The sequence below is a fragment of the Pseudorasbora parva genome, chromosome 7 (genome assembly GCF_024679245.1).
Source record: "Pseudorasbora parva isolate DD20220531a chromosome 7, ASM2467924v1, whole genome shotgun sequence".
Lineage (NCBI taxonomy): Eukaryota > Metazoa > Chordata > Actinopteri > Cypriniformes > Gobionidae > Pseudorasbora > Pseudorasbora parva.
The window spans coordinates 37,919,183-37,945,289 of record NC_090178.1 but is presented as its reverse complement, the minus strand read 5'-3'; the positions used below and the strand labels follow the sequence as shown (position 1 = coordinate 37,945,289).

The following is a 26,107-nucleotide window of genomic DNA, read 5'->3' as shown; positions in this document are numbered from 1 at the left end:
ATCCCGATCTCCCCTTCGTCGTAGAAGTCGATGCCTCCACCACTGGAGCGGGAGCGGTCCTCTCCCAGCAGCAGGGGACGCCCAGCCGCCTCCATCCATGTGCCTTCTTCTCCCGGAAGTTCAACCCGGCGGAGGTCAACTATGACATCGGCAATCGGGAACTCTTCGCATTCAAACTCGCCCTGGAAGAGTGGAGGCATTGGTTGGAGGGAGCAAAACATCCATTCCTGGTTCTAAATGACCACAAGAATCTCAAGTACTTAAGAGACACCAAGAGACTAAACCCACGCCAGGCCAGGTGGGCGCTCTTTTTCACGAGGTTCAACTTCCAGATCTCCTACCGCCCTGGGTCCAAGAATGTGAAGGCCAACGCCCTCTCTCGCCTTCATGCCCAAGAAGAGTCCCCAGAGAAATCCGAACCTGTTCTACCAGAGAAGATCTTCGTGAACCCCATTACCTGGTCTGAAGAGACCCTTCCCTTCTCCAATGCCTCTGCCACCGCTCCGCCGGATTGCCAATCAGGCCATCACTACATTCCACGGGCACAGCGCACACCACTTATTCACTCCGCTCATTCATCACTGGGCACTGGCCACCCAGGGATCAATGAAACCCTCTCGCTGCTACGAGACCGCTTCTGGTGACCCAACATGGCAGCCGACGTCAGAAGGTACACGAGAGGGTGCCGGGAGTGTGCCATTAGCAAGAGTCCCCGGCATCTCCCTGCTGGCAAGCTCCTTCGGCTGCCCGTTCCTAATCGGTCATGGTCACACCTAGGAGTAGATTTCATAACGGATCTGCCTTCGTCTGACAGCTTCACTTGCATCCTGGTGGTAGTGGATAGATTCTCCAAGTCCTGTCGACTCATCCCCCTGAAAGGTCTGCCCACTGCACTAGAAACAGCTGAAATAATGTTTAATGTGATTTTCAGATACTATGGAATCCCAGAGGATATCGTGTCAGACCGAGGACCACAATTCATTTCCCGGGTATGGAAAGCCTTCCTGTCACTCCTAAGTCTCTCGTCTGGATACCATCTGCAGACGAACGGGCAGACGGAAAGGAAGATCCAGGAGATCGGAAGATTCCTCCGTACCTTCTGTCACAGCCACCAGAACTCCTGGAACCAGTTCCTAGGATGGGCAGAGTACGCCCAGATCTCCCTGCGACAACTCACCACCGGACTCACGCCCTTCCAGAGCGTGCTGGGATACCAGCCCCCCTTGGTCCCATGGTCGGGGGAACCATCGGACGTCCCAGCGGTCGATTACTGGTTCCGGGAGAGCGAGAGGGTCTGGGACTCCCCACATCACCATCTTCAACGAGCTCTCCGCAGACGTAAGATGACAGCTTACCTTCGCCGAGCTACCACTCCCACCTTCCAGCCAGGACAGAAGGTCTGGCTGTCCACATGAGACATCCGCTTACTCAGATTTAGCTCAGTCCCATATTCATTGGTCCCTACAAGATAGTGAAGCAGATCAACCCCGTCACGTACCAGCTCCAACTTCCACCCTGTGTCCTCTTCCTTACCCCACACACGATCCTCTACAATAACTCTATATATCTATTTAACTATATAGATCAGTGATTAGGACACTTCCATAGGAACTGAGGAATGCAAAGCGCATCACGGAGCGACCAATAATTCCAGCATTAAACACCATTAATTTCAGTGTAGGCTAGCTCAAGTGCACTCGCTGGGAAATTGATTAAATTAATGTATATTTTGAAATTTTATGGCATTATTGGCCTCTCTGGAATATTGACAGAAGATGTATTTTATGATTCATGTTAGAGTTGATGTATATATTGTTATATAATAGATAATCAGACTCTACTGCAGTTAGATAACGTGAGATCACTGCTAAAGCTATATCCAGATGCTATCTGTCATTTCAACAGTTTTTAGATTCTCTGAGATCATTCTGTCAAATGCGCTTATATTCATTCAAGGAATAACGTATCTATTGCCTGTAAAGCGTTGAATAAATAGGTTGCCCTGTTTTTTTAACCACCATTTAAAACTCCTTTCTTGGGTAAATTATAGCCTATTCTAGCATCATTCCTTTATATTCACCTGTTATGTAGGCTTCGAATATCAAAATAACATAATTTAGGACGTTAACAACATTAAAATTAAAAATAAAACTATGCCAGTAGATGGCGGAAGAGTAACACTTATTGGCTCATTAGCCTTTTTTTCTATTTTGAATACATTTTTATAGTTGGGGGGGGGGGTGAAATGCTATTTTCATTTTGTTTATTTTTATTTGATTAAAAAGTTGTTGAATGTTTGCCGGTTCCCGCCTCCTTCCTTCCCCTCCACAAACCCTGTTACATTGGTGCCGGGAGGAAGGAGAGGCATGCTGTCGGAGAGCCCTCGCGGCTGAGGGGGATCGCGGTGCTGAGGAGTTCGGGCAGCGCGGATGAGAAAAGACAGCAAGTGGCTGCCGAGGCGATGGTGCTGGAGCAAGTGAAGAGGGACGGAGAGACCGGTGGGACTGCCGCTACAGTATCAGTAACCTAATGTTCTCTTTCAAACATTCGTTCGATATCTCACTATATGGGATATCGACAACTCCCAAATTGCCGATATGCTGACCAAGCAGACTGTAAGAAGGTTATAAGATTCCCTGAATAATAGCTCATGATGGAGGTGAAAACAGAGTCATGTGAATTTGCCCATTAAAAAACTGCATAAAACCCTAACTACTCACAGATTCCACAGGTCCACAGATTCAAACACTTTGGGTAGAAATGCAGGGTTAGTTCTAAAGGCGACCTTTTGACCACCCATAGCGAACATCATACATGAAGAGTGAACTGATATAAAAAACTGGATGAATATAAATTTTCTGAAACTTAATTTAGAAAACATATTAATTCTTGGACGAAAAAACTCAAGTAGTAACCTAAAATACTGTCTAAAACTTGATGACTGCTCTGTCAAGCCCTCGTCGTCAATAAGGAACCTGGGTGTGCTCTATGATACAAATCTTCAAAACGCAGCAGCTCGAGTTCTTACTACATTCAGGCTGCTCGAGTTCTTAGTACAGCGGGGCTTAATCGCAGTCACGCCAGCTGACGGTAACGTCACATGCATTCCCTCTATTATGCCGTTTGTTATATAATAATAATAATACATTTTATTTATAAAGCACTTTACATTTTAAAGAAAAGCTCAAAGTGCTACAAAGAGAGGAAAATAAATAAATAAAATAAAAATAACAATAATTAATTAATTTAAACATTGAAAGACTTTCTAAATGGGTAAGTTTTTAGATCCATTTTTAAAAATATCAGTTGTTTGTGGAGCCCTTAGATGTTCAGGGAGGGCATTCCACAGGCGTGGAGCAGCGGCACAGAAGGCTCTGTCCCCAATGGTGCAGCTCTTAATCCAAGGGGGATTGAGTCGATGTGTGTTTGTGGAGCAAAGAGAACGTGCTGAGATTTGTGGAGTAATGAGTTCTTTAAGGTAGGTGGGAGCATTGCCATGGATGCACTGATATGTGAGCAGGGAAACTTTATACTTGATCCGAGCTGAAATAGGAAGCCAATGTCGAGACTGAAGAATTGGTGCAATGTGTTCATATTTACGCACTCATCAGGATCCTAGCGGGACTGTTTTGTATGTGCTGGAGTTTCTGGATGCTCTTGCTAGGAATCCCAAAGAGAAGAGCGTTACAATAATCCAGTCTTGAGGAGAAAAAAGCATGAACAAGTTTCTCAGCATCATGAAGGGTGAGTGAAGGATGGAGTCTGGCTATATTCCTGAGGTGACAAAAGGATGTTTTGCAAAGATATTTAATGTGGGCCTCAAAGGTTATGTGTGGATCAAACGTAACACAGAGATTGGTGACTATGGATGACAGAGGAATGTCCTGGCCAGAAAATGTAATACAGGTTATGGTGGATGATCTGATCTGATGAGGGGAACCAATGAGGATGCCTTTTGTCTTAGAGCTGTTCAGCTGGAGAAAGTTGTAGTTCACCCACATCCTTATCTCTTTCAGACAGGCAGAAAGTGTTGATAATGATGATGATGATGATGACGATAATGATGAATGAGTGTCAATTTTCAGATATAATTGTGTATCATTAGCGTAGCAATGAAATGCAAGTCATTTGTAACCTTCACTAAAGCCCCTTTCACACTGCGATTCTGGCAAATACACGGATAATGCGACCCGGCATTTGTTCCCAGGCCGCTAGATTTGGTCCATTCACACTGCCAGCGAAATACCGTAATATGTGCACTTTCACACACAACGCTTAACGGTCCCGGGTCGAGTTGACACGTGACATCCTGATGTGACGTATAATGGCGAGCGATCTCAGCTTCAGCGCAGATAGTAAGGAGCTCTGTGGTTTCGACTTGTGTCCAGTTTGCGCACATTTCTGCTTGTTTAATTTTAGTTTCTTTTGTATACGAACACTCTCTGCGTTTAAAACACCAACTAGCTCTTCTGGAACTGCAGTGTTGTATTATTGAAAAAACAAGCTCTAGGAGTCTCACGATAACTACGTACACGTTGCGGCATTAGTTTTGGCTTTTGTTCACACAGCGCTCGTCCCGGGTCGAATACCGCAATATTACTAGGTCCCCGACCCGGGTCGAATTCGGTAATCAATCCCGGGACGTGGTTGCTTTCACACAGAAGGCGACCCGGCAATGTTCCGGGAATATTGCGGGTCCGACATGCAGTGTGAAAGGGGCTTAAGGCTGTTTCTGTGCTGTGGCCAGAACGGAAGCCCGATTGGAATTTTCCGAAAATGTTGTTGTCGTTGAGATGGTCCTTGAGGTGCCTGGCAACTACCTTCTCCAAAACCTTTGAAATAAATGGCAAGTTGGATATAGGCCTATAATTAGCAAGAGTTTGAGGATCGAAGGAGGTTTTCTTGATTAACGGTCTAATTATGGCCGTTTTTTAGGACAGACAGTACCTGACCAGACTGAAGGGATTGGGTTATTATCATGGTGATGAGGGAAGTGATGGCAGCAATATTTTCTTTCACCAGAGCTGTAGGATAGGGGTCAAAGGCGCAGGTGAAGGAACTCATCCGACTGATGGTTGCCTCAACCTCAAGTTGAGTAACTTCTGGGAAGCAGCAGAATAGCCTTGAGATACCAAACTGTGGATTGGCAGTTGGGACAGACGTTGAGGAGAAAACGGAGAGGGATGAACGAATTTGAATAATTTTTGTTTTGAAGAAGGTCGTGACATTTTTACATTGTTCTTCTGTTGACCCAATGAGTGGAGCAATTTGAGGTTTTAGGAGATGATTTATAGTGGAGAACAGTAGTTTAGAATTGCCAGGACTATCTTGAATAATATTTGAATAATACCGTGACCGTGCTTCTTTGATGGACTTTAAATACGCTTTTTGGTGATCCCGGTAGGCCAGCTTGTGAACAGTTAGTTCTGAGTTTTTATACCGTCGTTCAAGTGCACGTCCAGTTGCCTTTATTTTCTGCAAGTCACTTGTGAACCAGGGAACTGAGTGGGAAAACTTGAATGTTATGACTTTAATGGGTGCATGGAAATCCAAAATGCTCCTCAGTGTCTTATTGTAAAATTCCACAGACTCAGTAACTGATGGGATATTGGCAGAATCGAGTTGTTGAAGGCTTAAGCTCAGGTTTATTTGATTAATATTTTTCAGGTTTCTGAAACATATTTCACGTTTGGCCTTGATGTAGAAAGACAAAAAAGACAGCTCCATGGAAATGACCTTATGGTCAGATACACCCAGATCATACACAAATGGTGCACTTAGAGAGGCAGACTTAATAATGACCAGGTCAAGAATATTCCCCTTGATATGTGTGGGAACATCAACATGTTGCCTGAGGTTTAAAGGTGTACTTCAGCACTGGGAAGATGCATCTGTATTTAAACTGGGTCATCAATGTAGAAGAAATGTGAAATTATTTTAGAATTCGGTGCTTTCTACACTGAGAAAAGACAGAAAATGTATTTTTGTCTCATGGGGATGAAAGACTACAATTCCCAGAATGCTTCGCTGCCCTGTGAGGCCATTCCCAAAGCCACTTACTTGATTACTGTGACTGAGTTGGAGAAGACACTACAATTAAAAACTGAATGTGTCTGTTCAATATAACGAGTGAGTCACCGCGCGAGTCTCACAGCACTGAGCACTAACTGTAGGAGTGAGATAAATGAGCTGATGAGCTCTCATGATGAGAGCATAGGTAATCGCGATTACATTCGCGGCATAGATTCACAAGTTCAGTCTGTTTCAGTTCTTGCCTTTGCAAGCTTAAAATTCATAGAAATTAATTTGAGAAGTTAAAAGACTTACATTTCTCACCATAGCTCCGTTTAAATAAGTGCCTGTAGCTGAGAGCTGAGCTCTGAGTGTGATCTCCATCCCCCATGCGTGGGTTCAAAACATGCGGAAATGGCTCCCTCTGCTGGTTGTAGTCTTTAGCCTTTGGCCAAACATTCCTATATGATGCAAATATCGTCAATTTGCATCATAGGAGGAATTTTTCCAGAAATAAAATGTATAAATCTCTTATGCCAAGGGGATATAAGGGGGAAAGCACAATCATTTGAATATACTTCAGAGTTTCTAATGATACAAAGCCATATGCTAATCGCTGAAGTAACCCTTTAAGCAGTCCAATGACTGCAGTAATTCTGTAGCAAAATGGCATGAAGGATTATTGACATGAATGTTAAAATCTCCAAGTATTATTATATTGGAAAAGGTTGCACAGAAAGTTAAAAGAAGATTGTACAGCTCTGAAATGAAGCATGAATTTGATTTGGGTGGCGGGTAGATTAGTTCAAACATTCAAATGAAGACAGTTCAGGGAGGGCCAGAGGGAATAGATCCAAATCACTGTGGTAGAAATCAGCCAGGCCACCAAATCATTGTCTGCTTCTAGGATGAATAAAGCAATAGTTGTTTTTCTGAAAGAAGTTGAAATTGTCAATCACTTAGTGGAGTGTGGTTTGATTGTTAAAGATATTTTTATTCCTGTATTACCCTTGTCTAACCTATCGAAAAAGGTGATGTTGTCAAACGTACCACCGTTTATTTCTGATAAAGTGCTTGAGGGCATTTTAGCTATGGAAAATTGGTTGGGCCTATTAAGAAGATTCCTCTGGGTTTGAAAACCCCTGAGTTGAAACACGTCATGTCATTTAGACATCAGGCTGTTATGATACTGAGTGCTGAATTTGCAACGTTGGATGTGGAAGCTGATTGGACAAATGAGTGGTCAGGTAGCATTGTCCTTTGTCAGGGCACAAATTTGAGTGCTGGGGTTGCATTTTTATTTTCAAAAGATGTGAAAAATAATCCAGACTTTCTATTGGAAGTGAAACTACTGACCAGCGAGAAATTATAGCTTTGGCTATTTCTTTTTACGAGAACCTCTATCAGTCAGAACACTGTGAGGAAGGAGCAGAACTTCTTTCAGATCTTCCACAGTTGTCAGTGATGGAGAGAAATGAACTGGAGGGCTTTCTGAGTTTCTCTGAGCTGTCCAGTGCTGTGCTGGAGCTGAACAGTGGGAAAGCTCCTGGACTGGAGCACCACAATCCTCTCAGTATCGATCAAAACAAGTTTCACAGTCTCAAAACGCTGAATTAGTTTTAGTGCAAGTTTTTACACGAATCGTCCCACTATCTTCAAATCCTCTCATCATGACAAACAGCACATACATGATTTAAATAAAGATTTATCCTATCGTGAAGTAGTCAGATATTTGTTTTTCATTAGACTTTGTTATGTCCCCTAATTAGCCTATTTATTTAACATTCCAATACAAAAAGTAACAAAAAATATTATTTTATAAATAATATTTTATATAAATCTGATTAAAGGGGGGGTGAAACACTCAGTTTCAGTCAATCTCATGTCAATCTTGAGTACCTATAGAGTAATATTGCATCCTTCATATCTCCGAAAAGTCTTTAGTTTTATTATACTTATAAAAGAAAGATAGGCTGTACCGAGTCTTTCCAAAAAAAAAAAATGAGCGTGTGGGCGGAGCTAAAGAATGACAAGCGCGCATAGAGCGGTGACATCCTCAAGCATGGAGAAGAAAACAGGCTTGTTCGACTTCACCCAGCGATGCGCAGACCGATCGGCGGCAGACTTGAAGCACTGCATACCGGTTAGAAATTTTGTCCGATTTGAGGCAGCTATGACGGCACATGACTGTGACGTATGTCAACAAAGTACCGTGAGAGCGATTCGAGACAAGCCGGCTGATGCAGCCAGTGCAGAATCTCAACGGGGACTGCACGGGGCTGCTCGAGCTCTGATGACGACACAGCTGAGCCACGATTGGCCGGATTCACCGCATGACAGCGATCACGTGTGTTTCGTGTTTATTCTAAAACCTTATGTTACGCTAATGCTCACAAATCATTTATTTATAACAGTAAAACCTATTTTCATGTCGTCGCGATGTTATATTGTCATGTTTTTCAAACTAAAACTGATAAAAACCATTGACAATTCATTGATAGTATAGGTTTATTTGTTGAACTTTAATCTTGTCCAAATAGACACTTTATTAAGCAGTACATAAAGTGTTGAATGAAAATGTCATTTGAAACATCTGTGTATTTGAGAAATATTGCATTTATTTAACTTCAGCTGTGATAAAGTTTGCAAACGCAGCGCAAGCGTCACCACGGGAAGCAGAGTGTCCGACTTCATGTCTCCGTTTGCAGCTCCTTTACACCTGCACACGGCAACTCTCCGATCGCATGCATCCAGCCGCAGCCAATGTCGAACACACCTATAGTTACTCTAATAAACCATGGCTATCAATCAGATTCAGCTAATACATATATGATCCAGAATCAGATCCGACGGCTGAAATAAATTGAACAGGAGAATTTAACAACAGCAGGACATCCGTCTCTGTGGTATGCACTGTATTTAGTGACCTGTCAACATTTGTGTGGGTTTACTTGTGGTATATGATGATTTGGTTTATGGACTATTGTATGCGACTAAACATTAGCAGTAGCAAGCAAAACAATTTTGCACATCAGACTAGTGTAAGGTTATACATATAACAACAATGGAGTAACCGTTAGTGCATTTGAATGAAGAAGCACGTTTTGTGAGAACGTCACCTAGGTTTATGTTTGGGTGGTTTTACAATAAACAAACCGTAAAACTATACAATAAATGGTTTTACAATAAACAAACTGTAAAACTGTCTAATATAGGTGTATATTAGTCAGCTAAACAAATGTATTTAAATACCCCATAGATCGCTGGAGCGTGGACGTGGTCTGGAGCCAGAGCGGGCTCATGGGCTGGAGCCTGGACTTGGGCTGGAGCCGGAGTGGGCTCATGGGCTGGGGCCTTGACTTTGGATGGAGCCGGAGCGGGCTCATGGGCTGGAGCTGGAGCAGGCTCATGGGCTGGGACCTTGACTTGGGCTGGAGCCAGAGCAGGCTCATGGGCTTGGGCCTTGACTTGGGCTGGAGCCGGAGCGGGCTCATGGGCTGGAGACTGGACTTGGGCTGGAGCTGGAGTGGGCTCATGGGCTGGAGCCTGGACTTGGACTGGAGTCGGAGCGGGCTCATGGGCTGGAGCCTGGACTTGGGCTGGAGCCGGAGCAGGCTCATGGGCTGGGACCTTGACTTGGGCTGGAGCCGGAGCGGGCTCATGGGCTGGAGCATGGACGTGGCCTGGAGCATGGACATGGTCGGCTGTGGGACTGTGAGGCTCCTCCTCCACAGTCCCCACAGTAAACGAGGACCCATTCACCATGAAGGCCTGGTCGATGTACTGGGCCAGGGAGAGATTAATTTCCCCCCTGGCAGTTCTGTGCACAAGGGCTCATTTCATCCATGTCTAAAAATGTCTTTTAGGACAACGTCATTAAAATCCACCTTATGGCACAGAAAACAGAAATCCTGGATGTAGTCCTTGATGGCCCGGTCGTCTTGACGTAGACGCAAGAGTATTCCGTTATTCTGTAACGGAGGATCCACTGAAGAGGCGAGGTTGAGAACCCAAGTGCAGTTCTTTTATTGCAAACAGTCAAAAACATCAAACAAAGACTTGACTAAACTTGAGTTGACTTGACTTAACAAAACAAAGACTCACCGACAGTACAATTACACATATAATAACTGACCAAGACAAAATTTAAGTTTTTTTGCTTTTAGTATGACTGTGTTAGCCTTAAAATTATGAATAAGCTGGTATGTTCCAAAACTATGACAAAATTTGCATTTAGGAGATATAAGCATTCAAAATTTACATTCTCCCACTTCCGCTAAAGCGAATCTCAGATTATGGTGACATCATCGCAGACTTCACTTTCTCGTCAAATCTTCTGTCCAATCAGAATGTGCTCTAAAATCTATAGCCCGTCCCCTACACTGCTGAACCTGAAATCGGTCAGTTGTTAACACACATTTACTAATTTCTACATGGTGAAAGGCACATAGCACACTATATATGTGATAGGAAACGATTCAGTGTAAATATGCTTTCATTTGAGGCGAATAAAATCTGTTTTCACATTAGTTTCACGCACTGCCTCAGCGCACACACCCCAACGCTCTGGTCTAAATTTAGACTACAGACACGATAGCGCAGTGTGAATCATATGCGCGAGTCGGCGCAGACAACAAACATCTCGACCCATTTGAATTCTGCACAGAATGCTGCATTTCAAAGCGATATGGAGGAGATTATGATGGTAAACAGTGTTAGAGGAAATTGGCTTTATCAAACAGAGAGAGAAGGTCCGCTCTTGTGCTCTAGTCAAACTGTATATTTACAAAACGCTATTGGCTGTTTCAAAAAAGGGGAGGAGCTGCTAACAGCTGGAGCTGTTTCAGGAGAAATCACGTCAACACATTGAATAATGCGGCGCGTTTCAAGGCACTTCAGTGGACCTTTAAATACACAAGGGTTAATGACAAGACAAGGGACACCTGTGAACAATGATACACCCATAAACCAATGACAGCATAGCTGTGTCTCATTTCGTTAAATTTCGAAGGCTGCGTCCTCCGGAGGACACGTCCCCTGTGTAGGATGCAGTATACGAAGTGTCCTCAATCAGAATTAAACGAGACGTCCTTCGTAGGACCAAGCCTGCAGTCTCCCTCTCAGATACTGAAGCCCCCCCCCCCCCCCCCGGTGACCGGTCACAGTATAGTCGCCACTCTTTGTTTTATAATGGACGCAAGGCAAACTAAACAATAAAATAACACTTCAAATATTTTTTCCCCAAAGTTAGTTTGTCATTGAAGGCAGTTATCATCACGATGATTTCATTTCAAGTGTTCGTTTTTAAAATAAGTTTAGTTTTAGTTAGTTATTTGATGCTTTAAAAACGGGGAGTGTGACGTCATGATTGACAGCTGAGATCAACGTCTTCTCTGAGTGAAGTTGTCACTGAGGCACTAACAGACTTTTTTCGGGATTTTTGGGGGCAGATTTCTACATTTGCATAACTGTTTTTTTCACACCAACATAATTAATTGTTCTGCATCTGCGAGAGTGTGGGCGGGCTTTTGATATCGCAGCTGTACTTCCTGCTCTACTTCCTGCGCTCTGCTGCGCAACTCCGGTCCCGAAATCGCTACTGCGCAGACTCGGTCACAATTAGATGTCAGCACCATGCAAGGCCACCTGAAAGCTTCAAATATGGCAAGCGGAAACGGATGATGTCGAGTTGTCCATATTTTTTTTATGGTCTATGCGTAGGACAAACAGGCAGGAAGTATCACGTTGCTATGTCAACAAGTTCAGCCTCGTTGCGCTCTCACGCCAGTTATATGAATGAAAATTATTTATAACTTGAAAATTACTATGAAATGTTTCTTGTCTTGACAGCAATGTACTGTTCTAAACGTTTAAAATGCACTAAACAGTTGTAATTCTGTTTACCACAACTATCTGTTTGAGGTAATAGAGCTTAAAAAAAAAACTAAAAAAGCTTGAACTACTTAATTTAAACACCACACCTACGTTCGCATGTATATCTGGCGGTGGTGCCGTTTTTTCATATAATATTTAAAAAAAAGACGGTTGTTAACGGATACGCAAAGAATTGTGGGTTATCTCCAGCCATGAAGGCTACACCTCATGCACACTCCGAATTCCTGTGAAAGAAGGACACATTCGAAGGTCGCATTTGGAGAGTCCTACTCACTTTTTTGAAATGAGACGGCCTTATGACGTATGCACCCTTCGCATGCGACCTCCGCAGGATGTAGCCTTCTGAAATGAGACACAGCTCATGACACAGGAACACGAGGCAGGAACACATGAGGGCATAGTCACATGACCAGGGAACACATGACAAAACCAGGAAGTGCATGACAAAACCTGACAGTGAACATGAAAACCTAAAAACATAAAACATGAAACCAACACCAAAACACCCTGTGACAGATGGTGGACTGTTTCTGATTTGTACCTCGTTATTCGATAATATTGTTTAATATATGTACATGTTTAAAATACACAAATACTATAGGATTTTAATATGTGTTAGTTTTTTTTTATTTCACAATAATGTGTGTTTTTATATGGTTTTTGTTTGATTGCACTTTTAATACATTTTTGGATCTTGGTGGCAAGGGCCCCACAAAGGCTTAACACGGCACTGCCTGTTAGTAGACTGTCTGCTCAATATTTTCTAAATCTTTATTGTGAGGGTCCCCCTCACAATATAGAAAATAGAAAAATAGAAAAATAAATCAATAAATTACAAAAAAAAAAAAAATCCTTATCCTTTTGATCTTTTATTTAAAAAAAAAAACACAAAAATCTAACCTTTCATTAAATTAAAATAATTGAAAATGGGGGGTAAATCACATTATGAAATAAATGCTTTTCTCCAAAACACGTTGGCCACAATTGTTGGTACCCTTTTATTAAATACTTTTTGCAACCTCCTTTTCCCAAGATAACAGCTCTGAGTCTTCTTCTATAATGCCTGATAAGTTTGGAGAACAACTGAATAGAGATCAGAGACCATTCCTCCATACAGAATCTCTCCATATCCTTCAGATTTCCAGATCCATGTTAATGCTTCTTCTCTTCAGTTTAGCCACACATCAACTATAGGAATTCTTGTCAGGAAACTGGAATGGTCATGGCAGAAGCTTCATTTTGTGCTCAGTGACACATTTGTGTGTTGATTCTGATGTTTGTTTTGGATCGTTGTCCTGATGGGAGATCCAATCCCGGCCCATTATAAGATTTCAGGTTTAGATTTGCTATCTTTTGTTTTTTGCTAGAATCCATGATACCATGTATCTGAAAAAGATGTCCAGGACCTCCAGCAAAAAAATAGGCCCTCAACATTAAAGATCCAGTGGTATTTTTAGCCGTGGGCATGGGGTACATTTTATCCCTGTTTGCACCAAACCCCTCTGGTAAATTTGCTGCCAAAAAGTTATTTTATAGTTTCATCTGACCACAGAACCAGGTCCCTTTTGACTTCCCAGTCGTGTCTGGCCACTGAATATGCTGGAGTTTGTTTATGGATGAGTGAGGAGGATTTTTCTTGAATCTCTCCCAAACAACATGTGGTGATGTTAGGGGTAGCTTGATTTTATTTTTTTAGGCTTTCTGACCCCAAGACTCAACTAATCTCTGCAAGTCTCCATCTGTGATCCTTGGAGAGTTGTTGTGCACTCAAATGTTCCTCCTTGCTGTGCATTAGGACAATATACACACATGTCCTCTTTCAGGCATATTCGTTACATATTTAGTTGATTGGAGCTTCTTAATTATTGCCCTGATGGTGGAAATGGAGATTTTCATTACTTTAGCTATTTCCCTACAGCAGCTTTCTATTTTATGAAGCTCAACAACTTTTTGCTGCACATCAGAACTATATTCTTTGGTTTTACTCATTGTGATAAATTATTAAGGGAATTAGGCTTTTATGCCTCCTTATATTTATACTACTGTGAAACTACATCCTAGCTGGACAATTTCATGTTCTTTGTCACCTTGGTGTGCTAAAAAATGTAAATATGAATGTAAATATACATTTTACTCATTTAAAATTCTAGGGGTACCAACAATTGTGGCCAATGTGTTTTAGAGAAAAGCATTTATTTCATAATGTGATTTACCCCCCATTTTCAATTATTTACTTAAATGAAAGGTTGAATTTTTGTGATTTTTTAAAATAAAAGATCAAAAGGATAAACAATGCAGATTTTTTTACAGCCATATTTTATCATATTTACCAGGGGTACCAACAATTTTGACCAATACTATATATATATATATATATATATATATATATATATATATATATATATATATATATATATATATATATATATATATATATATATATATATATACAAATCTTAATTTTCAGATTATTAATCTAGTATTTGTAATATACAATACTGATCTCATTTAAATGCATTAAATTATAACATTGTTTCACCTAAAGGTATCAAACTAATTGTAAATTACTATTATTACATTTAAAGCGCAAGGCTTGTTTTTCAAATTATTAATCTGATATTTTTTATAAGGCTTGTTTTCTGATTATGAATCTGTTTTTTATAATTAATTAGTTATAATAATTAGTTCAATTTACTTAGATCTTTTCTGGGTACTCAAAGCGCTTTACATATAAAAGGGGGGCATCTCCTCAACCACCACCAATGTGTAGCATCCACCTGGATGATGTGACGGCAGCCATATTGTGCCAGAACACTAATCACACACCAGCTGATTGGTGGAGAGGAGACAGAGTGATGAAGCCAATCAGGATATGGGGATTATTAGGAGGCCATGATGGACAGAGGCCAATGTGGGTGAATTTGGCCAGTGCTGCGTTCCAGTTCGTTTTTATCATGCCCTTCACTCGCGAACTTCCCTCTGTCTCGTTCACTCAGATGTGCGTCATTACGTTGCATGAGTGCCCACTACTGGCGGAAACTTTGCAATGGACTGAACTGGAACGCCCTAAGCCCTTGATCACTTGGAATCCACTATGGAGTTGATTTATTATCCTTTACGAAATTGTTTAATGCAGAATTCTGTATGTATATGGATGTGTTTGGGTTGTTTTAAATGTTTTTAAAAATATCATAGAGTTGTTTGTGGTGGGGTAAATTAAACGCGATATGTGGTGACATCACAATCGCGTTGCATTGTGGTATATGAAGATACCTGAAGTGTACATATAAGGTAGACGGTCTGTCCATATAAACTTCCCTTGTCTACTTCATGAAGTGGAACACACTTCAAAATTGCGGCGGGGATTTCCCCAAGGGGAAGTGCTTACACACAGAAAAATAGGGTGTCAAAATTGTACCTTTAGGAGTATAACAGCTTGTCGCTGAGGCAGTAACCTTAAAAGGACATCTTTGTACCATTTTTACCACAAAAATGTTCATAGTAGTACCTTAAGGTACGCATTTGTACTCAAAGGTACTGATATGCACCTTTTAGGAGTAAAAAAGGTACGAAGATATCCTTTTAAGGGTACTGCCCCAGCGACACGCTGTTGTACCCCTGAAGGTTCAATTTTGACACCCTATTTTTCTGTGTGTAGGGAAGTTCACAAGTTTGCGTCTTAAAGTGGAGTGGAACGCAGCAAGGGATGCTGGGGTTACACCCCTACTCTTTATTGAAGGACATCCTGGAATTTTTATTGACCACAGAGAGTCAGGACCTTGGTTTAACATCTCCGAAGGACGGTGCTCTTTTGACAGCATAGTGTCCCCATCATTATACTGGGGTGTTAGGACCCAAACAGACCACAGGGTGAGCACCCCTGGCTGGCCTCACTAACACCTCTACCAGCAGCAACCTAGTTTTCCCAGTTGGTCTCCCATCCAGGTACTGGCCATGCTCACTTGGAAACCAGTTTTGGGCTACAGAGTGATATGCTGCTATGATACAATATTGAAGTCATTTAAATCCATTAAACTACAAAACCGTTTTGACTAAAAGTATCAATTACACTGTAAATTACTCAGAATATTTTTCTTCATCCCAGAGCTAAGTGTTGCCACTGCTGCTGCAATTTCCCAGTTTATAGTGACTTGCTCAGGGAGAGTGAGCTGTCTTAAACCACTTGATCAGTAATTTAATGGTTAGAGGGCATCCTTGTTAGTGATTTACTGCGTTATGTCATCCAGCACACACCACAGTAGAACCACAGCATTTTACCACAGGGGACAACCATAATATAATTTCAGTAATCTACTAATTTATTTATAGTATGTACAGGTGGAATTCACAGTTATAAGAGGTCATTTTAATAAAGGCTAATGGACATAGCTGTGGTGATGCAAAACGTGAGAAAGATGTGAGTATTTCCACAAAACCACACACAGTGAGAGGCATACATAAGCCCTCACATGAACCATGATAAAACAGTGAGGAAAAAGGTGCAAATTAAGAAAAGGGGTTTAAAAGGACTTAACCATTTACTGAGAAATAAGAAAATGGTTGGAAACACAGTTCAAAGTATATATTTTCTTATGCACTTTGCAAGACTAAAGGGCCAAGATACACATGGAAGGTTTGGAATCAAGTTTCAGGATGAGGGGCATCTTCATCTGGGTTTCCTGGGTTAGATGTAATCTTTAAAGCCATATCCTGTTTGTTCTCTTTTGCCACATCTTGTGTTCTGGTGAAACAAACAAACAAAAAAATGATTTGGTTGAATTTAATAAATTGAGAGTATTCACAGACAAGGCTTAAACCTGGTCCCAGATTAAAATACATGTTTGAGTTGCACTGACATACCTTAAATTAGGTAAGTCACATTGTTTTGTTTCAAGATGCAGGCATTTTTTTTCTAAGGCATAAAACCTACTTAAATGCTCTAATTGACCTATGGTGTAATCCTGGGTTAATCTAAGCCCTGTCTGTGAAACCAGGCTTGTTTTCTAATGTTCAAGAAGAGTGGAAATGCATTCATGAAGAATTTAAACCAAGATACATAAAGAAATGGGTAATGTGTAAAGCTATATATATATATAATATTCCCATATATAAGTGCGTGAGAAATAATTTTTTCTGATCAATCACATAAAAAATAAAAGTTTGTGCTTGCATAATATATGTGTGTACTGTATATAATAATTATTTATATATAAACACACAATCTCTCTCTCTCTCTCTCTCTATATATATATATATATATATATATATATATATATCATACTGCTCAGAGAGAAATAGGTAGAGGATCCAAACACAGCTTTATTTAAAGGGTAATTCACAATCATAGTCAAGAGTCCAGGCAAGGTCAAAACACAGACAGGCAGTCCAAACAAACAAAAAAACACAACAAAGCAGGGAACACAGGCAGGTCATCCAAAAACCGACAGACAAGAACTGAGGGCAACCACTCAGAATTGCTGTGATACAACAAACAAGACTTTACAGTGAATGACAGAGTGAACATGGTTTATATAGGCTGAGGTGATGAGGCTAATGACACACAGGTGTAAATAATGACGGCTGATGAGCTCGGGCAAATGATTATGAGTAATGTAGTCTTTGATGGTGTAGCAATAGTCTGGGGTGGGGGGATTGTGACAATGTACATAATAGTTATACACAAAACACACACATATATTATGTAAACACAAACTTTATTTTGGACTTTATTTCATAATAAACAAACTTTATTATACAGTACATTGAGCTCATAAATTGCAGTAAATGGAAGCTCAAGCATGCTTGCTTGATGCATGAGAACCATTAAGGTTTGTTTTCGCATGTGATGCAAGGAAGTTTGAGCTTCCGCAAGAACCAACAAGGTTTGTTCTCACATCAAGTATGGGTGATTTTCTGTTTACCATACTTTATGAGATTCATGTAATAAATAAGGAAAATAATTAAAAATATATAAATATTTAAGTAATTTAACCATTTGTGGTTTTTATAGGTTACTGAGGTTAAGGGTTAGAGGTCATAAATCAAAGGTTATTCAAAAAGTTGACCTGGGCTGAGGAGCAGGTCGGATACTTGGCAGGACATCCCAGCTCGATGTTAAGCTGTCATGTTATGAGGAGAAACAATCATATCACGATCATAATTCAAAGTAATCACAGACAAACATGATCAAAAAATGTTAACGCTAAAGACGAAAACAAACATACAAGACAAACTACATTCTAATAATTAAGTCAGTTTTAAATCATGAATTCTCAATCTGCAGTGGGATCTTTTTTTTTTTTTACCATAATATACGCAGTACATTTTAATATTGGACAATTTTTGTATCAATTTTAATTAATTTTGTTAAAAATTTGCAAAATGTTTTAGGCTAAATGTTTAACAGGAGACTGTAAACTGTGTTTGAGCATATTGTTCTCTGTGGATTATTTTAATTTAGCTTGCTTTTATTCAAGAACTAAGATAGCAAGGTGGCATTTATACAATGTTGAGTTCCCTTTAAAGTGGAACTCAATGCAGCGTCATGGCTTGATGGCATGGAGACTTGTGATATGTGACTCCATACATTTAATATATGGACAGCACATTCCAGGGCCCAGTTTATGGCAGGGCCCCTCTCTGCCCATAACAGCGGACAAAGGTTTGCTACATTTTGATTGGATTTTGTTGGATCTAACACAAACAAACTGTCCAACGCCATCAGATAAAGAAGCTAGGGCAAAGAGAAGACCTCTGGTACCAAGTCCAGGAAGGACAGGACTTCTCGTTGGTCCACATGATGTCCACACCAAACTGATGTCCTGGTCTGTGACTGCCAAAAAAATCCTCAGGACCTCAGCAGTAGTGGGTGAAACAAAGAAAGACCACAAGGATCCATCCAAATCAATTCATAACTATGTTCGGAAACCTTAAGACTGATGTAAACTACACATCCATTTCATACTTTTTCAGAAAAATAAGTATTCTCAGTAGGTGCGTTTACATGGAGCACTTTAATCAGTTTAAAAGTTCAATCCGAATGAAAATGCTCCATATAAACACCTCAATCGGAATGCCCAAACCGAATGAAATTGTAATCGGTTTAAGAGGGGTGGGATAAACCTTTTCATGAACCGATCAAAAGAAAAATTTCACCATGTAAACGACCTGACCTGATTACTTTTGAGTGCACATCCTTGTGTGGCGTGATATAGAGCGCATGCCTCCATCACTGAAGAGTGCACTCCGTGCTCACACAAGGCCTTAATGTTGACAATAGAGGAAAGTTAACTTTTCTGAGGGGTAAGGTTTTTATTTTGTCAGAAGTTATGAAGATAATGTTGGAATAATGGCACAGACATAGCCTGGCTACACCCTCTACTCTTGACAGCCTTATAGGCACTTTTTACTTCAATTGCGCCTGGTAGAAGAATGTATTTTTCATTGTGTATGTATTGATGATTATTACACTTTACAAAAACAAATAAATAGTCTTTATAAAACCGTATTAGTTCTGGTAGCTTTTGAGAGCTGCTATGTCAACCGTGAACACATTCCTGCTGCTTCCAGTGAAAACATTCCTGCTGCTTCAAGTGAACACATTCCTGCTGCTTCCAACTGTGTACAGTATTCAAATGAGTTCCACATGGGAAAGAACTGTGTGCACCATCTGATGCCAGCAGCCAGTCGCAAAACTGGAATGGAGAAGCACCAAACTGCAATCTCCTCCTATTTGGAAAAATTTGGTGCCTTTTCTCTACAGGCACTCTTTGTTCAAAGTCTTCCCTCGAGAAAGAGAGAGAGACAAACAGTTCACCAAGTTATGAGTCTGTCCTGCAAGGATGAGGCATAACAGATAAACCGTTGCATTCTGCTCTGGTTTAACCATAGAGACAACAAAAGATCAGAGTCTACAGCTTTTGAGGCAGCAGAGTTTTAGTCCAGCGAGACAGTGATGGTACAGCATGTCCCAAATCTCCATGCCAGATTAAGGACCTTCTGCACCTGCTTCAGGGTCTCATCTGCATGTTCCAGATTTTAGGACCCTCTGGTTTCCCCCTAGGAGATCCCACAAGTCTTCATGTTGTTGAAATGGATTCCAGCTTTTTTAAAATTTACATTAGAGCTAATTTAACTTATGCTAGTTAATAACAAATAATCTTTCTTTTATTTGCTTGACGCATAATAAGGTTTTTCACCTTAGCTTCAGAGAACTTTAGCTTTAACTTTCCATAAAATAACGCAACTCTTCCATAGCTACACTCAACTTAATCACATGTATTTTATGCATCTTATGCACTTTATTTCTTTATCATTTGTTGTATTAATTTAGTAGTCGAGTTAGTTAATCTTGTTTATTCTTTGTTAATAAAATTAATGTTATTACAATTTTGTCTTCCTTATGCTGATAATACAGAAGAGGCTCTACAGGTTAGAAATCTCACAATCTTTCAGATAAATCAGCTGACCAACTCTTCCCACTTTACATTCAATCTGAATGATTGGACATCTTCCTGTTTGGAGTGTTTTCATACAGTCAAGGTAAAAGATCTTGACTAGTGTCCCAAACGAAGAGAGGGGAAAGATGGTCATATTATGTACACATAACCACACCTTAAGTGATGGGTGATCCATTGCATTGTGGGACCAACTACTGTTGAGGCAACTTGGTGACTTATGTTATGGGGCTTGCAGGTCGAGTACGCAGAGATGGAGTCTGGGATGCGTGATCAAGCCCTTTCTCTTGCCCTCTCCATTGACTCTTACCCCTTTTCCACCAAGGCAGTGCTGGTGCTAAATCGGAGCCAGAGCCTAGTTTCAAATCGGTTCTTTGTGTTTCCACAGCCAAAGCACCAGCTCCGAGCCAGGAAAAGTGGTTCTTAAGTAACACCAAAACATTGCTGGGCTAGAAATAAGAACCGCTTGCGTCACCGGCTGGGGGCGGCGTTATCGTGATCAACAAGATGAACACAAACCTGTGACCGCCATTTTTTCAATAGCAGCTAATCAAGCTAACAGCTGCTGGATTGTAATCTCCGTCTATACAAATCATGGAGAGCTGCCCAAATGCGTTGGATTTGCGGCGTTTTAATGCTGATGTAGGATCATAAAGCCATGAGCCACTGAGGGAAGGCTTGTTCGAGATGCATCGGCGCGCGCTGTGCAGACTGATTGCGTAATGCGTATGACATCAAAGTAGAGCGAGCGCCAACGACTCCTTATGCTTTTGAATCGCTCGCGCAGTATTTGGATATTATATGTGGGTTGGTCTGCGCAGCGTCAATGCATTAGATAGAACACGCCTGGAAATTGTGTGTGTGTGTGTGTGTTTCCCGCTGCCTCGCTAGCAGTAGAGTCCTGCAACGGGTCGGGTACCCGTGGGCATAAAAGTGGCTAAAACAGGTGGATTGTGACATAAATTATAATTCCGTGCGAGCAGGTAGAAGCGCGGATGAAAAATATGTGCAATATTTTTCTGTGCTGTGGTGAGGCGGAGGAGCGAGCGAGACCGGGGCGTGATGCGAATGAGTGTCACCTGTGAGCCACACCGGTCTCAAATCCTCTCAAGAGGGAGCTCGGCGGCATATAAGGACGAGAGATCACCAGACCTGGATTTTACGTTGAGTTGTGTTTGTTTTATTATGTGTGTGCGTGGCAGATGTCCGTGAGGGGCCGCGTTACTTTCGCTTTGTTTGGTTAAGTCTTTTAAATGTTCGCCGGTTCTCGAAAAACGATCAAAACGATCCGGTCGTCCTTCTTCCCCCCCAAATATACTGTATTACAATTTCTATGTCCAATTTACCATTACACATACACGCAACAACGATATACCATATGATCCATCACGTCACCATAACTGTGACTTTTGTTGATGCCACTCGTAGCCCAGATGGAGCGAGCGTTGCAGGATTAGCAATGGATGAAGTAAAAGTAAAGTTGGTGAGTGAAGTATATAAAATTGTTGACAACGAGTCTATAAAGGCACTTTAGCCTGTTTCTTTAGCCCATTCATGATGCTGTTGATGTTGAGAGAAGTGCAATATAAAAAAAAAATAAAGCATTTTAATTGGAATGATTTTAGCGTGTGTGATTTATTGCGCGCACGGATCGGGTAACGGGCAAATATTAACGGGTCTGGGATGGACCCGTGCAGGACTCTGGTATGACGTAAGACCTGGCTCTGTTGTGGCTCTTAGCATGTGGAAAAGCAAACGGTTCTTAGAAGGCTCTCAAGTCGAACCAACTTAGAACTGACACTAGCACTGGCTCCGAACTAGCACCCGGTTCATTCTGGTGGAAAAGGGGTATATGAAATTTATTCTTCAAACGTATTCTCTCTCCACCACCCTCTCCAGTACTTCCCTGACCTCCACAATGAGGTGTCAAGGTTTTGGAGGAATTTGGAGTTCATACACAGGCTACCTCAACATACTCTACAGTACGGTACGGTGCCAAGAGTGGAAGAAATGCTTGAGGGCTATTTCTACCCCTCCAGTGTATTGTTAAATGACTCCCTTGCCATAGAAGTCAGCAAAATGCTGCATGGCAGCCCATGTCTTTTTCAACGGCAGTTTCTCTTGGTGAAAAGGGCATACCCTTCCCAGAGAGAAATTCAAGGTTATACAGTCTTTTTTTTATTGTGCCCAGAAACGATGGGGAATTGTGTCCAATTTTAGATCTGAAGGGCCTGAACAGGACTCTTCGGACATACAGGTTCAAGATGCTGAAGTTGTTCCAAACCTGTATGAGTTTTTTGTTTTGTTCTGTTGAACAAAAAAATAAGATATTTTAAAGAATGTTGGTAATCAAACAGTTTACAGTAACCATTGACAAAAGATATCCCTTTAAATTATCAGAATGATATATTGAATATTTGTGTGTTGAGCAATTTAAATTGTTACATAAAATGTTGTGTTTTATGTGTAATGAATATATTTTAAAACAATTGTTTAAAATAGTAATATTCCTGAACGGTGTGCACTACATTGCCAAAATTATTGGAACATCCCTCTGAATCATTGAATTCAGGTGTTCCAATCACGTCCATGGCCACCGGTGTGTAAAATCAAGCACCTAATCATGTAGACTGCTTCTACAAACATTTGTGAAAGAATGGCTCCCAGGAGTTCAGTGAATTCAAGTGTGGTAAAGGGAAAGGTTGCCATCTGTGCAATAAATCTATTTGTAAAATTCCCTCATTAATAAATATTCCATGGCCAACTGTTATAGTGATATTACAGTGCACAGATGTTTCTTCAGAGTCAATAGCTATGACCTTCAACCTATGTGAGGCCTTCAAATTAGCTCAAAAACAGTTAGGGTTAGGGTTTGTATATTATTTCTTCTAAACTTCTGATGTAATTTATTTTATTTATATTTATTTATTCCTGAGTGTCCCTTGTCTGGCTATCACCAGACCAAGCTCAATCTTTTAAGATTGAACATTGGTCTGGGGAGTCTGTTCTGTATTTTTTACTACACAAGAGGCATGATCAACGGGCATAGTTCAAATGACTCTGTACGCAATCGGATAGTCCTTTAAACCAATCAGACCAACAATGCATCGCTTCTCTATCCATCATTGTGTTAAATCTGCCAGGTAGATAAGGTGTGATTGGGCCCCGCAAATTTGTAACAGAAGCAGGATAGAAATATGTACAGGTTTCCAGCCTGAACTGCAGGGCAAAAACAAATCTAGACTAGATTGTCCCACCTTCAAGAAGACATTGCAGTCTTATCAGTTAGTACTTGAAAACAATAATCTTGTTGTTTAGTGATGTACACCCAATTATGAACAGTTAACTTAATTTAAGTAAGACTAAAAAAGCAGGAAGTTATTTGAGAAATTATGCTCAGATACTGTTAACTCATTCTTTGGTCAGTTTTGAGCAGAATGAATGGTTATAACTAAGAATGTATACAAAAAAATATATAATGTCTCTAATTAACTCATGAGACATATGCAGGTTGTTAAAAATTCTTACCGAATAGTTTTCACAATGAAGTAGATGATAACAGCCAAACCTATACATCCGCACAGAGACCCGATCACAATCGCTGTGATTTCACCTGAGACAGAGACAAAATGTTATATTTCTCTAGAGACCTGTAATAATTGAGCAAACATTTGCCTTTGGGGCAGTTGTGACCTAATGGTTAGAGAGTCAGACAGGCAAGTCAAAGGTTGCAGGTTTGATTCTCAGTACAGCAGAAAGTGCTAGTTTTTGTGATATATAAGTACACAAATGTGTATAACATGGACATGACATAGGTTATACAGAAGAGGGTGACTTATGAGGACATTTCCCCATGTCCCCACTTTCCAAAAAGCTTTTAAATCCTACAAGATGAGTTTTTATCAAGATGAGTGAAATGCAAATTGTTTCCTGTGATGAGTAGGTTTAGGGGCAGGGGCAGTGTAGGGGGATAGAAAACATGGTTTGCAAAGTATAACAACCATTAAGCCTATGGAATGTCCCCACAATTCACAAAATCAAACGCTCAGCTTGTGTGTGTGTGTGTGTGTGTGTGTGTGTGTGTGTGTGTCTCTGTGTGTGTCTGTGTGTGTGTGTGTGTGTGTGTGTGTGTGTGTGTGTGTGTGTGTGTGTGTGTGTGTGTGTGTGTGCGTGTGCGTGTGCGTGTGCGTGTGTGTGTGTGTGCGTGTGCGTGTGCGTGTCCGTGTGTGTGTGTGTGTGTGTGTGTAATGGGTTAAATGTAAAGGGAAAATTTAAAAAATGTTACCATACTTGGCCTTCACATGTCACTTAAAAACTTACTTAAATATATTTTCTAAGAGAGCTGATTGAAAATGTAGACAATAATAAAATAATCGGTATATATAAGATGTTTCTCACCTGCAGTATACATTTTAACTGAGACTGGAGAGAGAAACAGCAAAACAAAGAATTAGACACAGCACAAGCACGATGCATTTCTTTAAAGGAACATTAATATATTTGCAATGACAAACTGATACCCTCAAAACTATTCTGTCATCATTTACTCATCCTTATTTTATTTCAAAATAGTATGCTGTTATTTTGATAAAACACAAAAGGCTACATTTTTTGGAGAATCATTCATTTGCTTTTTTCAAGTTTCTTGTCAAGTTTGTCAAGTTTCAAAAATAAAAGAGCTTTGTGTTTAAAAAGACTGAAATTGTAGTTATACGTTCACTTAAAACCTTTCCTTTAGCCAAACCACTGAAATCTTCACATCCACTAAACAATTTCATGTATTTTGACATTTTTGAAACTAAGTGGTATTTTTTCAGCCATACAGGAAAAAATGCTCTTCTTACTTTTTTTTTCTTCTGGTTTCCATTCCAAATATCTAAAACAATCGTAAATCAAGATGCTTTCACTAGATATGCAAAATGACATTGTAAAATTAGATTTTTTTTTCTTGTTTTATTGAATATAAAATCAAAATGCAGTGAGCTTTTGCTTAAAACAAACTAAATTATCTGCCAATGGGGTGAGAAAAATAATGTTATTTCTGTCACCACATCTGTCCCCAAATCTACCCGTATCCCACCTCAGTATCAGCAAAAGTGTTTTGCAATACAATTTGAACACAGTAAGTAAGTACATTGTACTTTCATTGTCCTCTTCAATACATCATTGTTCATTCAATAAGTTCCTCAAATTGCAATACAATACAGTACATTGTACTTATTTTTTGATGTAAGTATATAGTACTTAAGGCCACCTAATATAAAGTGGGGCCGAACATTTTAATCAGAAGTAAGAATATTTCCCCCTTGTTTTAAGCAAAAACTCACTTTATTTTGACTTTATTTTCAATAAAACAAGAAAAATCAGTAGATACTTACCCTGTAACTATACAGATAATTACCCCTTAATTAAAAATACTTACAGTATAAATTATTTGTTAATTTTTCTGATAGTTATTCTATCTGTGAGTTCTTCTAACTTTATTCCCCAAATATTAAATATTGTTACCTTATAACTACACATAGCCTACTTACTTGTTAGTTACACTATAATGACCAAAAGTGATGCTGTAAACTGGCACATTTACATAAATGTTTATTAATGAGCACTGTCCCTGTAACTCTAAACTGTAAATAAAAAAATAAAAAACGGTTACTAGGAAATAGATAATTTGCCAGATCTGACAGCGGACAGCATTACGGGCAGATCGGGCAATCATTGCCAGATCAGGGGATCACTGACAA

General features: G+C 40.3%; 1 protein-coding gene across 3 annotated transcripts in view; it reads right to left on the bottom strand.

The window, feature by feature from the left end:
• Positions 1 to 16,205: 16,205 nt before the first annotated feature.
• The window catches only part of ca14 (carbonic anhydrase XIV), a 56,073-nt gene continuing 46,171 nt past the window's right edge, over positions 16,206 to 26,107 (bottom strand). Inside the window, exons 9-12 of one of the 3 annotated variants that reach the window (XM_067449819.1) lie at positions 24,762 to 24,785; positions 23,892 to 23,976; positions 17,973 to 18,026; positions 16,206 to 16,648 (exon numbers count right to left, since the gene is read on the bottom strand). In XM_067449819.1, the coding sequence (XP_067305920.1) occupies positions 16,549 to 16,648; positions 17,973 to 18,026; positions 23,892 to 23,976; positions 24,762 to 24,785 (263 nt within the window). In that variant the 3' untranslated portion in view covers positions 16,206 to 16,548. Of the gene's footprint in view, positions 16,649 to 17,972; positions 18,027 to 22,516; positions 22,671 to 23,891; positions 23,977 to 24,761; positions 24,786 to 26,107 lie in introns of those variants that run through there. The other 2 variants (XM_067449820.1, XM_067449821.1) reach the window with 2 other exon arrangements.